This window comes from Eurytemora carolleeae, unplaced genomic scaffold (assembly GCF_000591075.1).
Source record: "Eurytemora carolleeae unplaced genomic scaffold, Eaff_2.0 scaffold1485, whole genome shotgun sequence".
NCBI classification, from domain to species: domain Eukaryota; kingdom Metazoa; phylum Arthropoda; class Copepoda; order Calanoida; family Temoridae; genus Eurytemora; species Eurytemora carolleeae.
In genome coordinates, this window is record NW_019397380.1 from 26,185 (window position 1) to 49,405 (window position 23,221).

Sequence of the window (23,221 nt, forward strand, 5' to 3'; positions counted from 1 at the left end):
AGCTGGAGGGCGTGGTCGTGTTCTTTTGATGCATATGTTCTCTGTCTGTAATGTCTAAAACCAGCCTAGAAACATGTAAAATGATATTGTACTGGTCCATATGGTTGCATATTGTTGCTCTATATTCAAACTTATGGCACAGCGGAGGCTGCTTTGGTCTCTCTACAGCCTCGTAGAAAAATAAAACTTTTGCAATAGAGGTCAAATAATGAAAAACAGTTTTAAAAATTTTCTATTCTTAAATTTTTTAATATGAAGGAAAAATGGTTGGGTTGGATTCTAATAAAGTTTGATATTTTTTCTGATGGTGCAGGGGGTCTAATATATATAAACCGTTCAGTTTCTATTAGATAGTGAAGAATGATGTACATACAGCATATGGAGTAAGATCAGGTAGACAATTCACATGAAGGTCAGCTCACATCACCGCTGATACATATTCCCAGGATTAAAACCTGTTTTTTGTTTCTAAAATCTGGTTTTATTTCTGGTTTTGTTTACATTACACACACGATCTAATCATTTAGAACTAATTATTAGCCCTATTTACACAACATATACATAAATAGCAAGAATATATATTATTATTATATATTTATATCGTACACACAACGGTCTATTTTTATATAGATTAAATCACAATTATTACGAACACTTTTTATAAAAATTATCTTTTTGCTTTCGGGGAAACATGATTTTTATTTTTTACATAAAAGCTTATTGTCAAGGGTTTTGAATATACAAACTATACTGAAAGGCCTTGTTTTAAGGCCTGTTATAAAATTTTTAGGTTCTTTCAATTTTAAGGTGCTCCATACAGATTTGAGATATTGAATCCATTTCAAAATTTTCTTCTCTGTAAATTATACTAAATGTTTACTCTGAGCAAAGATGTCAACCAAAACAAATTTCAAAACTTCTCAACAGCTCTTAATCTTTAGTAAGGGAAGTTATGATTGGAAAGGTTTCATTTGTAAGTGCAATTTAATTTAGATTTACTTAACCTGTAATGGTCAAATTATTTTGAAAAATTGTTTTGGGTTAATATAATAATCTTTGTTGGCCATTAAAAAAATGGCTGAAAACAAAATCGGAATTTGCTTTATGTTAAACATCTCAACTTTTTTATGCAAATTCTAACATTTAGTTTGAAATTATAAACAGAGTGTTAATTACATAAAATATTGTGAGATATCCTTTACATTCAACATTGAAAAATGTACGTCGGTTAATTCTACGTATACTTAAATGTCAAAAAAAAAATTTAATTTAATTTATTAAAAAATTTTATTTTCTGTGAATGTCTACAGTGAAGGGAACAAAAGAGTTAGTGCAACAGTTAAAAACGAACAACACGGTTTTATTCTTACAATTGAAATGTAAACATCACCCCTTTTTTATTTTCTACAATTTTTTGTTATTGCCAAAATGATAAACTTTATAATAAATGAGAAGCTAAAAATAGTTTAATCTAGGAAATATATTAGCCGCAAGAAAAGAAATACTTATTTTGAGATTCCTGTAAACCCACGCACAATCTATTTTTGGAAAAATAAGAATGTGCAATCTAAACTTTTAGAGTAGCAGTGACGTATTAACACAAGAATTTACTAATAATCCTCCTGTATTTAGAAGATAGACTTGAACTAGACACTTTTGAAAACTTTTTGTTTAAAGGGACTGTAAAGGAAAAATGAAAGGGGGTAAAGAGACTCTAAAGGAAAAATGAAAGGGGGTAAAGAGACTCTAAAGGAAAAATGAAAGGGGGTAAAGAGACTCTAAAGGAAACATGAAAGGGGGTAAAGGTTGAAACATGACAATCTCAGGAGCTGAACGATACCTATAAGACATCTATCTTACGTTCCTGTCTCGAAGAATTGACATAAAACTGTGTCAAAATTATCAATACGTACATGTGTAAGATATGATCGTCCGTATCCCATAACCAGAACTCCCTCCAATGGCAGTGCAGTATATATACGTTTTCGTATAATTTTGACACAGTTTTATATCGATTTCACTGTTACTGGGACTGTCATGGTAAGCACATAGTTATATAAATATATATATACATATTCATGTCTCAATTCCTTGGTCTTTGATTTAAACTATACTAACTAAATTATAATTTTTGTAGCGAACAGACAAATGCAGTGACAGAGTCTCATTTCAATAACTTAACAGACTGTCCGCGTAATTGTAAGTGCCCCTCCATGCAAAAATTGCAATTTTTCCTGGTTTAAAAGATTCAAATCTGATAATTCCCAAATGTTCTCCTGCAGTAGAAATTACCAAATCTCAAATCTCGTCATTTCTTGATCAGGCATAGCGTTTCTATAAATCTCTAAGAAGCCAGGAAATTAAAAAAAAAAAAAAGGGCAGTTGTATATGGTCTAATATTTATCTTAATCTATGGTGAGAAAGCCTCAGACTGTCAGAGTTAAAAAGAATAAATAGATATGTGTTATTGTGTAAACACAAGTTAAGCCAAGTAGAATATCACTATGGAGATACAGGGGTCCATATAATTCCTTTTTCAATCCCATTTCGGATTGACAAATTTGAAAGAAATGTGGGCAAATTTTTTTAAATGATAATTTAAAAAAAAATTGGGGGCATTTTTATTTTATTGGGGGCATTTTTTTAATTGGGGGCAAATGTGTTAGTGGAATTTGAAAATGTTTTTTTTAATTTTTTTATTTGGGGCAATTTTTTTTAAATTGGGGGCAAATGTGTTAGTGGAATTTGAAATTTTTTTTTTAATTGGGGGCATTTTTTTTTTAATTGGGGGCAAATGGGGACAAATGTGTTAGTGGAATTTGAAAATGTTTTTTTAATTGGGGGCATTTTTTTAAATTGGGGGGCATTGGGGGCAATGGGGGCAAATGTGTTAGTGGAATTTGAAAATGTTTTTTTAATTGGGGGCATTTTGTTTACAATTGGGGGCATTTTTTTAAGTTGGGGGCAAAAATTATTTTGGGATCGAGAAAATCAGCTATTTTGGGAATTATATGGACCCTTGTGGAGATAGGGATCTGTGTTATTGTGCAAACAGACCAGAGTTTAGTTAAGCAAAGTAGAATATAGCTAAGTTATAGAGAAGGATAGGTGTTTTTGTCTAAACAGACCAGAGTTTAGTTAAGCCAAGTAGAATACAACTAAGGAGAAGGGGATAGGTGTTATTGTGTAAACAAATCAGAGTTTAGGTAACCCAAGAAGAATATAACTAAGTTATAGAGAAGGATAGGTGCCATTGTGCAAACAGACCAGAGTTTAGTTAAGCCAGGTAGAATACAACTAAGGAGAGAGTGATAGGTGTTATTGTGTAAACAGATCAAGGAGAATATAACTAAGGAGATAGAAATAGGTGTTATTGTGTAAACAGATCAAGAAGAATACAAATAAGGAGATAGATATAGGTGTTATTGTGTAAATAGATCAAGAAGAATACAAATAAGGAGACCCCTCCCACCTGGACTTGTTTTGTTCACCATAAAAATACACCAAAAAGACTACATTTTTGGGTGTTACTAACCTTAGAGTCTAAAAATTATTCCTTTGCTTGAAAAACTAAATTTTGACTTTACAAATTTATCACTTAACTCCATCACAGCTAACTAAATCAATAATCACAGCATCATTAAAAATTATATTTTTACTAATAAACAAAATTTCTTCTGAAATTTTTAGATATAATTTACTCAATCTACGTATTCACCAACAACTCTTTTAAGCTACAATTTTCTGGGATTTGCTTGCACAAACATTTCAATGATTTTTTTCAGTAGAGAGCTCAGACAGCCTTATAGGGTGTAAAGCTATAAGTGCAAGATCGTTAAGTCTGCTCTCCGTCATAGTACATCTTGTGTAATGAAGTATTCTCTTTAGAAGGCTAAAATTTTTCTCTCCTTGTATTAACAGTGAATTTAGACAAATCCTTAGTCTTTGTCATTGTCAGGTGTTACTTTCTAAACGTAGTTTCCTTTTAATTTTGTAATTTTGGAACTCCCAGGGGGGGCAAGAGGACTACTGCCCCTCCCCTAGGTACACCACTGTGTCTGACCTGAGGAAGGGAAATGCAAGCAGATGTTATATTAAAAGAGCCTGTAAACAGATCAAGAAGAATACAAATAAAGAGAGAGATATAGGTGCTATTGTGTAAACAGACCAAGGAGAATACAAATGAATCGCAAGCCTTACCTATAATATTCATGCTATCGCGAGCAGTCCCTTTTTTGGTAATTCACTTTCTGTAATTGTTAGTTTATTGCGAACATTCCCTTTAATAATTATTTTATCGCAAACCTTACCTTTAATATTCATGGTATCGCGAGCAGTCCCTTTGATATTTAAATCTGTTTAGGTTCTCTAAAGGTTTGATCTGCAAGGATGACGGAGGAGCAGGGGGGAGAGTATTCCCACTTCTACGGAGAAGAACCAGAGAAAACGTAAGATTTCAAAGACAATCAATCTCACCCCACACCCCCTTCCTTGTAAAGATTCTGTAAACGTAGGTTTAAGGTATACCCTCCATGGGGAGGAGGGCAATGCCCAATTTACAACGGTACTTTTCAAACCTTTGACTTCGCCTAGTAAATCTTTAAATCTCTTAAAACCCACTTGAACCACTTGAACGAGCGGGGGGAAGGCATGCGGCCATGAGCCACCACTATTTCCCCTTCCGTACCACCACATTTGACTCTTCCGGGCAAAACTACTTTTTTAAATGGCATATTTAGGGCCTTTAAAGTGTGATTTTTAAAAATCCAGCCGCGTCACGCAAAAAAGCACAACTCAAACCAATTTTTCAATTCTACTTAAGATTAATATTTTGTGAGTTGAATTCTTAAACTGTTTTACAATGAAATTTTTGACAAATTTGACTGAGTATTGCATCTTAAAATATCACAAAGTCTAATGATTATTCAATTACTGACTCATTATACTAAATCCATATTAAAATCACTCATTAACCAACTTTGTTATTAATAAAATAATCAATCTCTATTTTCATTTTTTTCAATTTTAAATACTCATTTCAATTTTAAATATTCATTTCAATTTTAAATATTCATTTCAATTTTAAATACTCATTTCAATTTTCAAACTGTAATTAGTGCCAAAGTGATAAAAGTATTTTTTTACTTTGAATTTGTGCATTAATCACAGAATAAACCTTCAAACGACTTTTTAACTTTAGTTCTTTTTAAGTTTTAGTTCTATGAAAATTATGTTTAAACATTTCTGCTTAAAGCAAACACTACATGGAATAAGAATACATTATACAGGGATACCCAAAAAGGATTCGATTTCTTCACAGACGATTGTGCAGAATATACACTGTCTGTTTCCTTTTTTATGATTCCTTTCAACTGTAAATATTTTTGTGCATAGTCATTGAATAAGCTATAAAAGATTATATTAAGGCAGAAGATTTAACATAATAACCTAGGAATTGTAAAATTTAAAGAGTTTCGGGTCGTCTTTACAGTCTCATCCTGGGTATCCCTGTTTGTCTACGTTTAAGAACTAAGCAAACCAAAAGTCAACACACACAAAATATTAAATTTGGAAATAAGTCTCACTCCCCAAAAGTCTAAACTAATATGAATTTTGTTAGATCAAATAATCTAAGCCTAATAAATTGTTTTAAAGGGAGTGTACACGAAAAGTGAAAGGTGGTATAGGCTAACGGCTAACTATAAACAATAATATAATTTGTTAAAGCTCATGGTTGGGACGAAAGATCAAGCGACGGTATGTGGTCGCTATGCTCGCGTTTCTGGGTTTCTGCAACATCTACATGCTCAGGTCAGTAAAAGGGACTGTCAACGAAAATTCAAATTAGCTTCCATTTCAAGATTTGCATCCTTTAAACTATCCTTAAATCTTTAGTTTGAGCCAAAGTGATAGAAATTTCTTCGATTTTATATCCAAAAATTGATTAATTTTAATAGGGTAAATACAAGAGAAGGAAGAAATTTTCTATTTTAAGACCAAAAAACACCAATATCTGTAAACGATACCGTTCTATCTAAATGAAAAAATTTAATTCAAATTAAGAAGAATCATTTTTTCATATTTCTTTTTCAGGGTCAACCTAAGTGTAGCTGTGGTAGCTATGACTACCAATAAAACCCATGTTTATCCCAACGGAACTGTTTATGAGGTAAATCTGATGTTCTTTTCAAAATCCTTAGTTTAAGGTTATAACATAAAGGATGAGACTTCAGAGACGATTGTACTTAATTCATACGTACAATCGTCTCTGAAGTCTTTTATTCATATAATTCCATGCAATAGTAAACTAATATCTTTCTTTGCCACATCAAGACTTAATTAAACCTTGAAAAAATCATTGCTTCAGAGTTTCAGGTCGTCTTTACAGATTCATCCTTTGTGGGTAACCCTGTATGTTTTATAGAATGTTGTGCATTTCACGATAGATCACAGATTCCATTCATATACTTTGAAAATTATTTGAAAGCAATCAAAGTCTTTGCCACAAACTTAAATTTTCTTATCCTTATATCTTTGCAACCTTTAATATTTCAAACTTAGATGATTTAATCTAACAATAATCATGTGTGAAATATATTTAGTCTATGACCTTGGGCTGCAAAAATATTGGATTCAGAAAAACAACATTTGTGGCAGAGAATAAATTCCGTCAAGGTTATTAAAAATTCTAAAATCAGGAGTGGTCTAAACACAGATTTCATTTGGCTTAAAAAGAATGTATGTATTTGGGCAATTTCATTCCCGTACTTGTTGAGTTAAAGGGAGTGTTCGCGAAAAATGAAAGGGGGTATAGGCTTACGGCGAAAAATAAGCACTTTTGATCGCTACTAATCTTACTACTTCTATCTGTTGCGTCTGTAAGGATAAAATTGTTAAAAAACGACTTATAAATACTGAAGAACGTAACGTCCATACAAACTGAGAAAGTTGCAACATACGACTCGGATCGTTAATATATAGTTAATATTTCATAATATTTTTTATTTGTTATGCACTTAAAACGCCGAACTAATTGGCCGCCAGGTGTCTCTATTCTCGATACTTTGAATGATTTCACGTGGAAGAGACACCTAGCGGAAAAAAAACTTCGTTTTAAGTGCATTGCATATTAACAAATAACAATTATTATGAATTATTAACTATATTCTAATGCGTCGAAAAATAATCGATGTCGAAAGATTTTAATATTTCAATGATTTGTTTGATATTAAATTGATTTGTTTACGATCCAAGTTGAATGTTCATCTTTCTGAATTTGTATGGACACTACGTTCTTCGGTATTAGTCGGTTTTTTCAAAAGCGATTGACATAACTCATGCCCGCTGTGTTGCCACTCTAAAGTACAGACCTCATGTTTCACAATTAATCAGATGATTAATGTATGCAGGCCCCGGATTTTGATTGGGACTCTAAAACTCAAGGATTTATCTTGGCCAGCTTTTTCTACGGATATATTTTCACCCAGATACCTGGGGGGTACTTGGCTACCAGGTAGTATATACCTAGATACCTGGAGGGTACTTGGCTACCAGGTAGTATATACCTAGATACCTGGAGGGTACTTGGCTACCAGGTAGTATATACCTAGATACCTGGAGGGTACTTGGCTACCAGGTAGTACATACCTAGATACCTGGGGGACGGGGTACGTGGCAACCAGGTAGTATATACATAGATACCTTGGGGGTAGTTGGCTATCAGGTAGTACATACCTGGATACCGGGGGGTACTTGCTACCAGGTAGTATATCTATCTAGATATATGGGGGGTACTTGGCTACCAGGTAGTATGTATACCTAGATACCTGGGAGGTACCTGGCTGCCAGATTCATGGCCAGTACTTTGCTACCAGGTAGTATATACCTAGATACCTTGGGGGTACTTGGCTACCAGGTAGTATATATACCTAGATATCTGGGGGTACTTGGCTACAAGGTAGTTTTTATACCTAGATACCTGGAAAGTACTTGGCTACCAGGTAGTACATACCCAGATACCCGATGGGGGAACTTGGCTACCAGGTAGTATATACCTATAAATGATACCTGGGGGGTTCTTGGCTAGCAGGTTGCATATACCTAGATTTACTTGGCTACTATAGCAGTATATACCAAGATACCGGGCGGGTACTTGGCTTCCAGGTAGTATATATACCTAGATACTTGGGGGGTACTTTGCTACCAGGAAGTATATACCTAGATTACTGGGGGGTTGCTTACCACGAAGTATATACCTATATACCCGGAGGTACTTGTTTTCTTAGTTTTTATCTTTACAAGAAGTTTTTTTTCTTTTCCTCCAGTCTTGATAGTTTCAGCTCATGTAAGGTATCTCATTTGAAATTGAAAGTCACTGTTCTTATTAACTTTCTCAGTTCTACATATTCATAACCAAAAACAGCGCACAAAAACAGACAATATTTATAAGAGTGAATTTAGAAAATTTAAAATATTCATGGATATATGTGAAGGTATGGAGGGAAGAGAATATTTCTCTGGGGAGTGACTACAACTGCTATTCTAACGGTGCTAACCCCACCCCTTGCAAGGATGCATACCTCCCTGCTAATTGGAACTAGGTAATTCTGCTCTGGAAAAATTAATTTTTTAAAGTAAATAAATAGGGTTACCTAACATTTTGTTAATTAGTTTCATGGTTCCCTTCAGGTTTATTTAAGTTGAAGGTTTAAAGATTTCAGGCATATTTCTTTTTTAAAAAAAATGTTATCGCTGAAAACTTGTAGCGCAAATTTTCCAGTTTGTACTCCCTCAAACTCTTGTGGGGGGTGGTTGATTCTTTAAAATATACACCCCTGATAATTTTTCAGTATATTTATGACTATTTCCAACACAGAAAATGTAATCAACTTCCAAATAATGATTTCTAGTTCACCTGTTTACTTACATCTTTTGATTGGTATCTTTTACAAGATTTCTCTAAAGGCTTCTGGTATCTGTATTATAAGGATTCTTGCAATTAAATTTACCCCTAGAAGATTTCATGAAAATAGCTAAATATTTGAAAAATTGTTGACTAGCATAAACCCTATTAAAGATGCTAACCGTACAAGATCAATAATCTTGTTTATGAAGGGAAATTTTAATTTTAATTTAACACAATTTTAATTTTTGTTCGTATTTTTATACTTTATTATTTTGGAGACTACTCTACCTGATCTAAAAGTCTAGAATTGTCAATTTTCCTCTGATGCACTGTTTTATTATATTTATTAACCCGAGGAAAAGTACTACAGTTAATTTCCAGCAAATATTGACATATTCTAATCCATCTGAACAATCCAAATAAAGAGAAGAAAAATATGTTATAATTGTTTTATCAGGATAATTGCTGGACTTTGTGAGGGAGTAACCTACCCTTCAATCCATGCTATCTGGTCACGCTGGGCTCCACCCCTGGAACAAAGCAGAATTACAGCATTTGCATTTTCAGGTTAACATCTTTCCATGACAAAAAATGTTAAGTCGTGAATGGTTGAAAATATTGGGGGAAAAAGCTAGGGATGGGCACCTTCTGACTTTTTTCAAGCCGTTTGTTAACGGTTACGTAAAATTGTTCAAAAAATGTCAGGTAGGTAAGAACGGAATGTTCGTTTCCTTAACTGTAAAGGTATCGTTTGTAGACGATCTCAACATTACAAACCAACTTTTCTGTTAATTTTCAAAAACTTCCGTTTCGTTAACGGAACATTGTCCAGCTCAAGTTAATTAATAGAGCTAATGCATATATCGAGTGATGCTGTTTTCTCCACTTAAATTTATTAAATAAAGATGACTTTTACATGATTGAGTTAAAAGTATTTTTTAGGATGCTATAGTAAACTGTCAGTGCTATTGATTAAGAAGCTCTTTGCATTAAATTTGCCACTCCTCTTGAAAGAAATGTAGAATTAATTTCAAGGGGCTCTCTTTGATTCATGGATATGTGACATGTCTGATTTTACCGGTATGCTTTAAACATTTACGTTATAACAATGAATGAGATAATTATTACTTATATAAAGGTTCAAAGGGTGGAGTTGAAACTCATTAAATGAAAAATACAACTTCAGTATTAACAAATTTAAAAAATCTATAATATATTTAGGAATCTACATGGGTACAGTGATAACCATGCCCTTGGCTGGAGTGCTAGCGGAGTATATTGGATGGGACGCAATCTTCTATGTTTTTGGTAATTTGATTTCCATCCGGAGAAAATATTATGTTTCCTTCATTATCATAGTCGTAAACATATTTTTAGTAATCTATCTTTACCATTCAAACCACTCCTCTCAGAAAATAAAATTGAAACACAATAATAGCATTGTCTTTAAATGAATCCTTTTCTCACTTAATTAATTTTTATAAATTTTTCTTGTTTATGTATGAAGAACAATTCCAGTCCACATTTTTTGCGTGTTTTTGTATACAGTCCTGCATGATGGAGCAAAAGACCCTCCTCTCTTTTTAATAAAAAAGTCTGTTTTGTGTAACCCTGATCTAAACATAAATACTAAAAGTAGAAAGAAGAACTGTACTTTTCTAAGAAGCATCAGACCAGTGATCTCCTTCTTACCACTACTTAGCATAGTAATCCTATACATTAGGGGAAAGGTCAGATTAACATTGAAGTATAACCTACAGGGATAACCAGAAAACTGTAGAATAGGAAGACGACATTTATGCAGTACTGAAGTGCATTTGATGTTGTTACAGCGCAAATTTAAAAGATTCAGATAGATCTGGTCTGTTCACAATATTACTACTTTGCACCAGAGCATCTTCTTTTAGGTTGTATAGCCCTGATCTGGTGTGTTGTCTGGTGGGCTGTTGTAGAGGATTCCCCGGACCAGGACAGAAGCATCACCGACGCTGAGCTGGAATACCTTAGGAACACTATCGGAGTCACCACCAAGGAGGTTGGTCTATGTTTTATTCATACATTTTAACTGAATCATTTGCCCCTATAATTTTCTTAAAATAATTTTAGATATGAGAGATTAAAAAACATTAGACATGTTTAAACTTAGTTGAAGTCAAGTTTAAGATTGATCTACAGTATTATCTAAGAGTTTGAACAAAACAAAATATTTATAAAAATGTCTTCCAAGCCTATTTATGATCAAGTTCTGCGGACATTTTGTATCTTGATGAATTAAGTATGCATTTTGGAAACAAATCTGTTTCCCAGCTCTATAAATCATTTTGTTTACTAAACCTTCAGCGGCATCAAACACAGCTTGATTTACAAGCCAACATTTTACGAATTCTTTTATTGAAACCGAATTCTGGTGAAGCATCTATTTAAACAATTGCTTTAAAACTCTCCTTTTTCTTTCTCCAATGTTTTTTTTCTATAAAAATTTCCTCAATTAATTAATACTAATTAGCAAGTGGTCATAATTTCATTATTGGCTAGTTTTGTGTCCATGTGTGCAGTGTGCAATGTGTTTGTTGTAAATGAAGAAAAACAAAATAGTTTAAGTCGCATCAATTTTGATACTTCATATGTATTTACAAAATATTTTCTTTACGTTATACTTATTATATTTCAAAATGTTTAATTTTTTCTCTTATATCGTTCTTTCTTGAATACTCTCTGAGGAATAACTTGCTTAGCAACCATTAGAACTGTGTTCTTAATTACCTCCCAGGAGATCAATTATACACTGTATTTGTATTACCTCTTGACACTATATACCCTGAAGCAGGTATATACTGTACATATAGAACAAAAATAGAATGGTCATATTGAATATTATATTCACATCCCTCTTTATAAAAACCATAGATAAATGTTCCCTTGTTACTAATGTTACTATGGTTTTTTATTAGTATGAAGCAATTTGGGCCTGATCGGTTCAGCCGTTTTGACGTTTATTGGATACAAACAAACAGACAGACAAGCCAAAGGAAATGAGTTTTTGCAACAAAATCGTATTTTCTAATTTTTATATCTTCTCAACCAAATGTCGTAGACCTTAGATATTTCAAACTATGCATTCTGTTAGATCAAAAAGTCTAAGTTTGAAATATCAAAGGATTACGCTATTTGGTTGAAAAGAAATAGAGGTTTAAAAATTTGAGTTTGTGGAAAAGACTCAATTCCTTTATATATAGATTCATTGAATTATTATAGTGATGCCTATTGAAAAAGCTGTAATCCGTAAGATTTGCGTCTGCTATGTTTAAAATTTGTTTGTATCTGTTTTGACTGCATACGGTTACTTAGAAAAAAAAAGAACAATACAGTATACAAACAGATTAAACTTGTCCGTCTTCACTGTTCATTTTGCGGAGACATTATAGACACATCTTTACAGCAATTTAACGTTTTCGTTGAATAAACCCTAGCAGACATAAACATATTATGGCTTTTGAAATTAGGTATTACAATGCTAATTCATAACAAAGACGATATCGAGCTCGTCACTGAATTTCAATGTTTATTGGGACACCCTGTATAAAAAGAACGCAGTCTTCTTTCTAGACCACAGGATATTTTTGAAAAAGTGTCTTTTATTAAGCATACAAATTAAAGTAAAAATAAAAATTTAACATGCCTAAAAGTATTCATTAGATCGATGTAAATATAAAATTTTTAAAAGATCTTTGTTGTCTCTATGACTGCAGTCACGTTGGCTTTCCAATGCTTACCAAAAGTACTGTCATTATGATCAACACAGAAAAGATGAGTTTGGAAAGAAAAGATTTAAAAGATATAGAATATGTAATAAAAATTATGGTGAATGATGTCTTTCCTTTTTAAATCAATTATTTTTATCAATATTAATCTAATTTCTGCAATGCTTTCTAAATGAAGGTTTGAAAATCTTCTTTAACTTTCACCCTGAATTTCAATAAATTTCAATGCTTTTAAGCTTAAGTTTTAGTATTTTGAATTGCATATTTATTATATATGTCACACCACCTTATCCTGTATATCTATTCGAACATGAAATTCAAATATAAATTCCAACATCAGAGCATTTATTATAAAAAAGGAAAATAACTTACAAGATACCAAAAAATAACAACGTATTATGATGAAGTGAAACCAAGCAATTTAAAAACAGAGCCCCCCCCCCCCCCCCCGCTTTAAGAAATTCAAGAAAATACGACTCTGGTCTAAGCTGTTCTTGGGCCTTATTTACAGCTTGGGCTTTAGAATTTAAGTTATGCATTCAAATTTCCCATTGAGTTGAATTCTAAAACCGGTTTTAAATTGAATTTTGCGGATTTTCATGGTTGGAGTTAGCGCATTCCAGAGATGAGATTTTAAAAGCTTAAACCCGAGTGAAACCCAGAGTTGGGCTCAGGTAGAACCCAAGTCAGGATTGGCTCTGATTCAACCAATTAGAGACTGTTTAGAAAGCTTTCTCTCTGTAGCAGACAGATTTCTAGCTTGATTGAGCTTTGCTTGGGTCTGGGTTTTACTCGGGTTTAAACTTTTAACCCAACATTGAGCCTTATTCTCCAATGAAATCAACCAAGGTCGGTTTTTTTCAATGGGTCTACCATTGTAAGTAGAGCCCAAGATTACAAAGCTGTCAATCATGTGACACAAGCTGTCGTCAGATGTGGGTCTTAAAGCGGGGTTTATGGAAATACGACCCGAGCAGAAACTTTTAAATTGCGGGCTCAGGAAAGCAATAACTATCTTAAAACAATGAAAATAAGGAATTTCTTCATAAACAACAAAGTTTTTAAGAAACTGCAGGGTCAAAATATTTCTTTTAATTTGTGACACCTTTAAACTTTTAACTTAATACGAGTCTACTAAAGGCAGGGGGATACATTAAGTTGGTCTACACATTTATATATATTATGCAACATGTTTATATGACCATTAGGCACTAACTTTATCAAAATATTAACAACAATTTTTCATTGGTATGAGGATAAGAATGCTAAACTTGTAAAATATGTAAAATATCCCCCTACCGTACATATCGATTTGCTTTTTTTAAGTGAAAATAAAAATTTCTTTGCTCAATTAATTTTGGTAAACAGTACATCTTAAATTTGCCCAAAAAAAATTGTAAGTAAAGAAGAGGCTTAACATTTGAATTTTGTAGGCTGGCATGAACCCACCATGGGGCGCCATGTTTTCTAGCAAACCGGTTTGGGCAATCATCATTGCCCATTTCACTGAAAACTGGGGATTTTACACACTGCTTACCAGTCTTCCAATGTTTATGAGGTATTATACATTTTCACAATATTAAGATTTTATAACAATTTCTGGTATAAATTTTAAATTTGATGAATTATATCAATCATAAATAAATTATTCACTAACTTAATCCAAAAAAATACGATTATTTTTGAGACTAAACAACTTTACCATTGATTAAACTAACTTAAATAAATGATTAATAGAAAGGGATTGATTTATTGATCTTAATATTGCTATGTTAAAAATGCCTTATTGATTTAATATTTGATCGATTGAATTAAATAAATATTGAATAATAAGCCACTGCTAAACCTTTGATGAATTGATTGATTGATTAATTTTCTAGGGATGTTCTGGACTATTCTCTAGATGCCGCGGGTCTAATGGCTGCTTTCCCTTACATTCTCATGACTATTGTTGTCCAGGTAAGCTAAGACTATGAAGCAACAATTGAACTAGGAGTTTTTCAAATACTTCTAATCTAAAGCCAGAAAAAGGGCCTTGTAATCAAGGTAATAATGCAAGGAAAGTTAATTGCAGTTGCGTATACTTTGAGTACATATTGAAACCAGTTCTCTCTGGGCGGAATTTATAAACAAGAATAGATGCATCAGTTGTCGTTTAGTATCCGAGGAGGATAAAAGCATTGAATTTTGAAAGTTTTGATAATTCACATAATAGTTTCCTATGACCAGAATATTTCATTGATTTGTTATGTAAAAGATGGATCCCATGACAGGCTTTGACTTCCGTCTTGTGTTTACATTACCACCCAGAGGCAGTACACTGCAGTACAAAAGATGCGTACACCTCTGAAATAACTTTCCTTTCATTATAACCTTGCTTGTAATCAGAATGTAAAAGGAAACTTGACCGAAGATATAAAGATTTTTGTTCACACTTATGTAGATAATTTAGGTCTATCAAAAAATTGTAAATTTATTATTTCCAGTATTTTGTGATTTTGGTTTCAAAATTCTTACTCGTAAAAGTCCATGACAAATGTATGTCGCAATTATTTACAAGATCAAAGACAATCTTTAATGATCGTCTCCCAACTGTCAAACTTCTAATAAAAAAAATTTCAGTAGGATGCCATTAAAATATGTTGGTCTGATGATTTTCCTACTTTTCCTACTTCTCATCTATTCTTGAATGAATGAATAACGTTTCCCAGACCAATCTAAATTCTGGAGAATGAAGTGTGGGAGGAGAAATTTGAAATAAAATTTCTTCATCAAAGGAAAGAATGCACCATGAAAATGATAAAAAAGATTGAAAATGGGAACGTTCCCTAAATAAAAAAAAATAATTTCTAAAGGGAAGTTTTTTTTAAAAGTTAACTTGTCAAATGCCAGGATCAGATTTGAAATAACTATAGTTTGCAAAATGAAAAAATTTATCAGATTTTAAAGGGACTGTAGACTTATTCTCACGTGATCCTGTATCTGCAGAGTGGTATGCACGATTCACAACAGTGGTCTTTATTTCATAACTTGGACAAAGAAAGACTTATATTTTGGCAAAAATTAAGTGCCTTAATGTTTAGATTGCTGGTTATTTTGCGGACACATTCCGTGCAAACGGAAAGATGACAACAACGCACATCAGGAAACTGTTCACATGCGGCGCATACATGGGTCAGGTTAGTTCAAAGTCTGTTTACATGCAGCGCATACATGTAAGGTTAGTTCAAAGTCTGTTTACATACATGTCAGGTTAGTTCAGAGTCTGTTCACATGCGGCGCATACATGGGTCAGGTTAGTTCAGAGTCCGTTTACATGCGGCGCATACATGGGTCAGGTTAGCTTAAAGTCTGTTTACATGCGGCGCATACATGGGTCAGGTTAGTTTAAAGTCTGTTTACATGCGGCACATACATGTCAGGTTAGTTCAGAGTCTGTTCACATGCAGCACATACATGTCAGGTTGGTTCAGAGTCTGGTCACGTGTGGCACATATATGGATCAGGTTAGTTCCAAGTCTTTTAATATGTTGTGCATACACATGGGTCAAGTAAGTTCAGATTCTGTTCACATGTGGTGCACACATGAGTCAGGTTAGTTTAGAGTCTGTTCACATATGGTGCATACATAGGTCTGGTTAGTTCAGAGTATGTTCACATTGTGTGCATACATGAGTCAGGTTAGTTCAGAGTCTGTTCACCTGTGGTGCATACATGAGTCAGGTTAGTAGTCTGTTCAAATGTGGTGCATACATGAGTCAGGTTAGTTTAGAGTCTGTTCACATATGGTGCAGGCATGGGTCTGGTTAGTTCAGAGTCTGTTCACATGTGGTGCATACATGAGTCAGGTTAGTTTAGAGTCTGTTCACATATGGTGCATACATGGGTCAGGTTAGTTTAGAGTCTGTTCACATATGGTGCATACATGGGTCAGGTTAGTTCAGAGTCTGTTCACATATGGTGCATACATGGGTCAGGTTAGTTCAGAGTCTGTTCACATGTGGTCAGGTCACGTCTAAATTCCTTCATTAAAAACTTATTAGTTTCAAACAACGAATATTTTCATAAAAATGTATTTTTTCTGAAATATTTTCTTATTTGTGTTTGGTTTAACGATAAATATTCAATATGCTTTAAGAAAGATTTTTTTCTTTCATACAATAAAGAGAAAATGTTTCCTTTTGTTTAACATTTTATAATGTTTTCAAAAAAAAAATATTCACTAAGAAAAAAAGCACAATATATCAATGTTGCAGAGAAAAGTTATAAATTGTTATGGTTCCGCCAGATATTCTTTATACATCAATAATCTTATTGAAAAATAATAAATGATGTTTTTTTTACCAAAAATAAAAAGAAGAATTATTGTTAAAACGGCCATTTTATGAAATTACATTGTAAAGATGACAATGCCGCATTCGCAAGGGTACCCTTGAAACCTTTACCAGATCAATAATTGGTAAATATTGTCGTTTTTCTAAATGTAAAAGGTTTATTTCAAATATTTTCTATATGTTTCCTTGCAGTAGAAATGCGCAAGTCACTTTTGTAGATAAATAACAATTCTGAAATATAAACATGGATTTTTATCGGGCAAAGGGAACCGTTGTAAATCGTGCGTTGAAATCTCAAAATTAGGGATCATGTGATACCAAGCTTACAGTCCCTTAAAAAGAAATTTAGAACTCTTTGGATCTTGTTAATTCACATCAAAGTAAAAATATATTAAAATTTAGAAAAGTTGGCACGTTTAAAATATACCCAGAAACCATAAAACTGGAAACTATATTTAAAAATATAATTTGAATATTATACAAATTTTCATATTACAATTATTAATCATTTTAAGTATCATTATTAATCATTAAATAACCTATACTTTATACATGAAACATTATCATGAAATAATCAAAATACATTTGTTCTGGTTAATATAAATATATTGTTAAGTCTACTTGAAAATTAATCATCTAAAAAAGTGGTTTTGAATTTTTTATCATAAAAACTGCACAATTAATTTATTTTCGAATTTTTAGTCAACTTTTTGTTTTTAGATTAAAAAATAGTTGCGGGGATTTTTTTTCTTTTTCTCAAAAATCATTTTTTATCTACGTTTCCTTTTTTAGCCTTAAAAATTCATCCTACAATAAAAAATAGTGTTTTTTTACTGGTACGGTATAGATTATTTTACTGTATTTTTTATCATATAGATTTCCTATTTAGAGTATGTTTATGCTTTTAACTGCTCTGGTGATGTCCCGGGCATTCTCTACAGTATTTATGTCTCTGGCTCTAGGACTAGGAGGACTAACATGGGCAGGGTAAAAAACATTATTTTTTTTATATTTCTTATTTTCATGTTGTTTTAGATAATGTTGAGGGGGAGGGGCAAAATCGTGCACCCCCCGCCCTCAAATTTAGGAAAAGAGCTTGTTTTACCCTAAAAGAGGGATGCACCACTGTCTACTCTGTGTAACCCCCCCCCCTTCCATACAAAAACGATATCCTTAGAAATTAAATTTCCATGTTTTTCATTTTAAAAAACTGATTATTTTCAATCGTGGCTTCTCTAAAAAAGGTTATTTGCTTGAGAACTGGTGGAGAAACTATCAGAATTAGAAAAAAATTTTAACAAAATTTTTTTCTTTATCTTTATTTATCAGATTAAGGTTTCAAAGGTACCTTTGTGAATCGTTCATGTTTCTCTTTAAATGGTGGGTCACTTAAAATTACAACGACAGTCCCTTTAAATTTATTTTGTGTGTCAGGTTCGGAGTTAATCATCTTGATGTAGCTCCTAACTATGCTGCTATACTTATGGGAATATCTAACACTGTTGGTACTATTCCTGGAATACTTAGTCCAGCTGTAACTGGAGCTATTGTCAAAGATCGGGTAAACATTCATTTTTATACAATACATACATATTTTTGGTACATGTATGTAACGGTATGCAAATATTGTCAATTGATTAATAAACTGACCAAGATCATCAATATGACCAGGATTAATAATAAGACAAGATCAGTAATATGAACAAGATCAATAATATGAACAAAATCAATAATATGACCAAAATCAATAATAAGACCAAGATTGATAAGACCAAGAAAGATTAATAATAAGACCAAGATCAATAATAAGACCAAGATTAATAAAATTACTAATTTCAATAAAATTATGAAAATCAATAATAAGACCAAGATTGATAAGACCAAGATCAATAATATTAGCAAGATCAATAATAAGATCAAGAATCAATAATATGAACAAGATTAATAAAATGACTAAGATCAATAATATGACCAAGATTAATACATTACCAAGATCAACAATAAGACCAAGATTAATAAAATTACCAAAGATCAATAATAAGACCAAGATTAATAAAATTATCAAGATCAATAATAAGACCAGGATCAATAATAAGACCAAGATTAATAAGACCAAGATCAATAATAAGACCAAGATCAATAATAAGACCAAGATTAATAAAATGACCAAGATCAATAACGAGACCAAGATTAATAAAATGACCAAGATAAATAATAAGACCAAGATCAACAAAATGATTAGGATTAATAGTATGACCAAAATTAATAATTTATATAGCCAAGATCATAATTAATATCATATCATAATCATGAGCATACATGAATAATAAATTGTAATGTCAAAAATCATTTACAAAGTTATGATCAATATAAGGTTAACTGCACTATTTTTATGAATATATTTACCAAGGTGAGGTAAGGCCATAAGAAAATTTTGTACTCAAAAATCACCAAATTTCGTAATATTCAATGAACTCATTTTCGGTGGCTGTACAATTGTATATTGGGTGGTTGTTTGTAAACAAGCGCAATTGAACCTGGACTTGAACCGAAACATGAAATTGAATATATGTAAATAGATCTTCTGTAAAAAGAATAACCCCCCCCCCGATCTAACCGTCCTCTTTGCCTCATGTCGACTCGAAACTGTACATATTGTTTCGACATTAGCCTAATTATATTGTTTGTAAACAGACTGCTAAACCAGTTTTAAGCTTCCGAAACTGAGTTCATTGTGTATCCAGAATTCTTTTTGTACCATAAATAAATTCTCTTATGGCGCACCCTTGATACTTTCCATTTATCATGATTATTATCATCTATGAAATGATGCTACTTTTAATCATCTAAAGAATGATGATGATCATGGTCATTGATGATCTACAATTAAAGAATGAAGATGATTCTCAACTACAGAATAATAATGCACATGATCATCCCCAACATGATATTGATCATGATCATCTCTAACATGATGACGAACATAATCATCTCCAACATGATCATGACCATGATCATCCCCAACATGATGATGCTCTTGATCTTGATCATCTCCAACATGATGATAGTCATGATCATCTCAAACGAGATGATGACCTTGATAATCCCCAACATGATGATGATTATGATCATCTCCAACATGATCATAATCATGATAATCTCCAACATGATGATGATTATGATCATCTCCAACATGATCATAATCATGATCATATCCAACATGATCATGATCATGATCATCTCCAACATGATGAAGACCATGATCATCTCCCACATAATATTGATCTTGATCATCTCAAAGATGATGATCATGATCATCTCCCACATGATATCATGATCATGATCACCTCCAACATGATGATGACCATGATCATCTCCTACATGATGATGATAATGATCATCTCTAACATGATGATGGACATGATCATCTTCCACATAATGGTGATGATCATGATCATCTCCAACATGATGATGATGATCATGATTATCTTCAACATGATGAAGAACACGATCATATCCAACATGATAATGAACATGATCATCTCCAACATGATGATGAACATGATCATCTCCAACATGTTAATGATCATGATCATCTCCAACATGATGAAGAACATGATCATATCCAACATGATGATGAACATGATCATCTCCAACATGATGATGAACATGATCATCTCCAACATGATGATGATCATCTCCAACATGATGGAGAACATGATCATCTCCAACCTGATGATGAACTTGATTATCTCCATTATGATGATGACCATGATGATGATAAACATATCCATCTCCAACATTATGAATATGATCAACTCCAATATGATGATGATCATGACAATCTCCAACATAATGATGAGCATAATCATTTCCAACATGATAATGATCATGATCATCTCCAACATGATGATGACCATGATCATCTCCAGCATGATGATGAACATGGTCATCTCCAACATAATGATGAACATGATCATCTCCAAACTGATTATGAACATGATCTTCTCCAACATGATGATGATAATGATGATATGTAGACTGCAGATGAGTGGAGAAATGTATTCCTGATCACCTCCTTGATCTACTTCCTGGGAGCAGTGATGTACGGGTTGATGGCTAGCGGGGAGAAACAGGACTGGGCTGACCCACAGGAACCTCTCATAGATTCAGAAAAGGTTGGTTTTAAATTATTAAACCAATTCCCCCAGACCCCCTATTGCTCTAAAAGTATTTGTCTTAGGCAGTTTAAAGATAATAATATGTTAATAGGGCAAATTTGAATTTCAAAATCTTTTTATCTAAGCAACCTGATGTCGTTTTATAGATAGTGATGTGATAGTAAAGATTTTTAAAAACTTTAAAAGATTTTGGACTTTTGGAAGTCTCTGCCCATCGCGAGTCGTAGACATTTTAAATTGTGGGTTTGATGGAAGTACTCAGTTTCTTTACTAGCTTCTTCTAATAAATCTCTATAAATCGTTAATCTGATTTCTCTGATAAAGGAAATCGAACACTAATTAAGGTTATAAATGAAAAAAGCGCAGATCCTCTCCCCTTTATGAATACTATACATGAGGTTTAAAGTAGTCTGCAATAGAGATATGGTTCAGAAATGTTTTAGGTGTTTTTTACCAAAAATATAATTTTATCAAATTTTTTAAAAAATACTTTAATTTTAAAGTGATGTCTAAATGTTCATAGAGTAAAACTTTTTTTTTGACTTTTTAAGGAACAAAATTCATTCTCCCATTAATTTAAATTCTAGCATTTCAAAATGTTCCATTTCCTTTATATTTGGAATTGTTTACAAATCCCGAAATATTGTTTTTAAGAATATAGTAAAGTTTCCTTTTTACAAGTATGACACTAAACTGTTAAAGTCAAATGAAAATTGTAAACTTGGAAATATTTGCACAACGAATAAATTATAACTAAATCTTTATATATAGATGCTTTTTCACAGTGGATCAAATTGATCAATCTTTCTTCATTAATCAATAATATTTTTCTGCAGTAATAACGTAAATGTATTCGATAACTAGCTTCTTCTATCCGAATGTTGATTATTTCTCTTGTCGTTAAAAACGTTTTCTAAAAAAATGAATTAAAAAATATTATAAAAAATAAACTATATACAAATGTGGCGAAAGATAATCGATGACTATAGGTTGTAATATCTGAATGGTATGTTTGAAATTAAATTGATTTTTTTACGGTCTAAGTCGTATGTTGCAATTTTCTCAATTTGTATGGACGCTAAGTTATTCGGTATGAGACGTCTTTAACAATTTTCTCCTTATAGGCGCAACAGATAGAAGTAAGATTAGTAGCGATCAAAGGCGCTTTTTTATCGCATTAAGCCTATACCCCCTTTTATTTTTTGCGAACACTCCCTTTAAGCATGTATTGTATAATTGAATATATTTAATCAAATGTACATTGCCATCATCTTGGATGACTTAAATGTGCTCAGAAATGAAACATTATTTAGATATTAGAAAAAAAAAACTTAATGTCAAAACTTTAAAATTTACAACTTTTAGGAAAAGATTGAGGATTACGGGACAGTAGATGATACTCAGTATGAAAAGGTATTTTTTGTTGAAAATTTTCAAAAATAAAATTTTTTATAATTTAAAAATGTTCAAGGAGGAGTATTATGAAGAAGAAGATTATTACGAAGAACCTGCTGAAGCGGAATAGAATCATAGAGAAATTTTGAAAAAAAAAACAATTTGAAAAAACATCAAGAAGATACAAATACAAATATATCTTTTTCAATCAAATATCAATTTATATTTTCCGCTTTTAGAAATCTTAAATTTGTTATTTCAAATTATTAAATTTTTTAAACATATCAAATTAATAAACGATCTCTAAAATATGGCTGTAAAAATTATATAATTGTAAAAATATATAATCAAATTAACTGTTAAGATTAATGTTTTTATGTTTTTTACCGGGAAATTATCTGTCCCCCCCCCCCTCCCATCATATTATATTGATATTTGTATTGGATATTGAGAAATATGTATCTTAGTAATTTGATTTACTTTCACCCACCATCAATATTGGAAAGGAAACCCTTCATATAAAAATAAAAAAGTAGATTTTAAGGGGGAAACGACTGAGGGATAAAAATATTGTTAAAATTCACTAAAAAAATCTTATAAAAAGTCACAGCTATTGGATGAATTAAAAAAATATAATAATCGTTA

General features: G+C 32.1%; 1 protein-coding gene across 2 annotated transcripts; it reads left to right on the top strand.

The window, feature by feature from the left end:
* Positions 1 to 340: 340 nt before the first annotated feature.
* LOC111713955 (vesicular glutamate transporter 1) lies at positions 341 to 22,789 on the top strand. Of its 2 annotated transcripts, none has more exons than XM_023488953.1 (17): positions 341 to 393; positions 4,364 to 4,448; positions 5,728 to 5,811; positions 6,094 to 6,169; positions 7,410 to 7,513; positions 8,493 to 8,600; positions 9,363 to 9,472; positions 10,127 to 10,213; positions 10,813 to 10,940; positions 14,100 to 14,224; positions 14,547 to 14,625; positions 15,750 to 15,845; positions 17,890 to 17,987; positions 18,435 to 18,561; positions 21,041 to 21,178; positions 22,547 to 22,594; positions 22,653 to 22,789. In XM_023488953.1, the coding sequence occupies exons 2-17, from the start codon at positions 4,390 to 4,392 to the stop codon at positions 22,704 to 22,706; spliced, it is 1,521 nt and encodes a 506-aa protein (XP_023344721.1). In that variant the 5' UTR covers positions 341 to 393; positions 4,364 to 4,389; the 3' UTR covers positions 22,707 to 22,789. The 2 variants fall into 2 exon arrangements, with proteins under 2 accessions (XP_023344721.1, XP_023344723.1); XM_023488955.1 differs by lacking the exon at positions 341 to 393 and adding an exon at positions 394 to 412.
* Positions 22,790 to 23,221: the final 432 nt, after the last annotated feature.

What these genes read in the sequence shown, in the direction of transcription:
- LOC111713955 (XM_023488953.1), top strand. Translation starts at nt 4,390, where the DNA reads ATGACGGAGGAGCAGGGGGGAGAGTATTCCCACTTCTACGGAGAAGAA. An exon ending in GGGGGGTACTTGGCTACCAG is followed by an intron (nt 7,514 to 8,492) that starts GTAGTATATACC and finishes ATATATGTGAAG; the next exon opens with GTATGGAGGGAAGAGAATAT. An exon ending in ATGATACTCAGTATGAAAAG is followed by an intron (nt 22,595 to 22,652) that starts GTATTTTTTGTT and finishes AAAATGTTCAAG; the next exon opens with GAGGAGTATTATGAAGAAGA.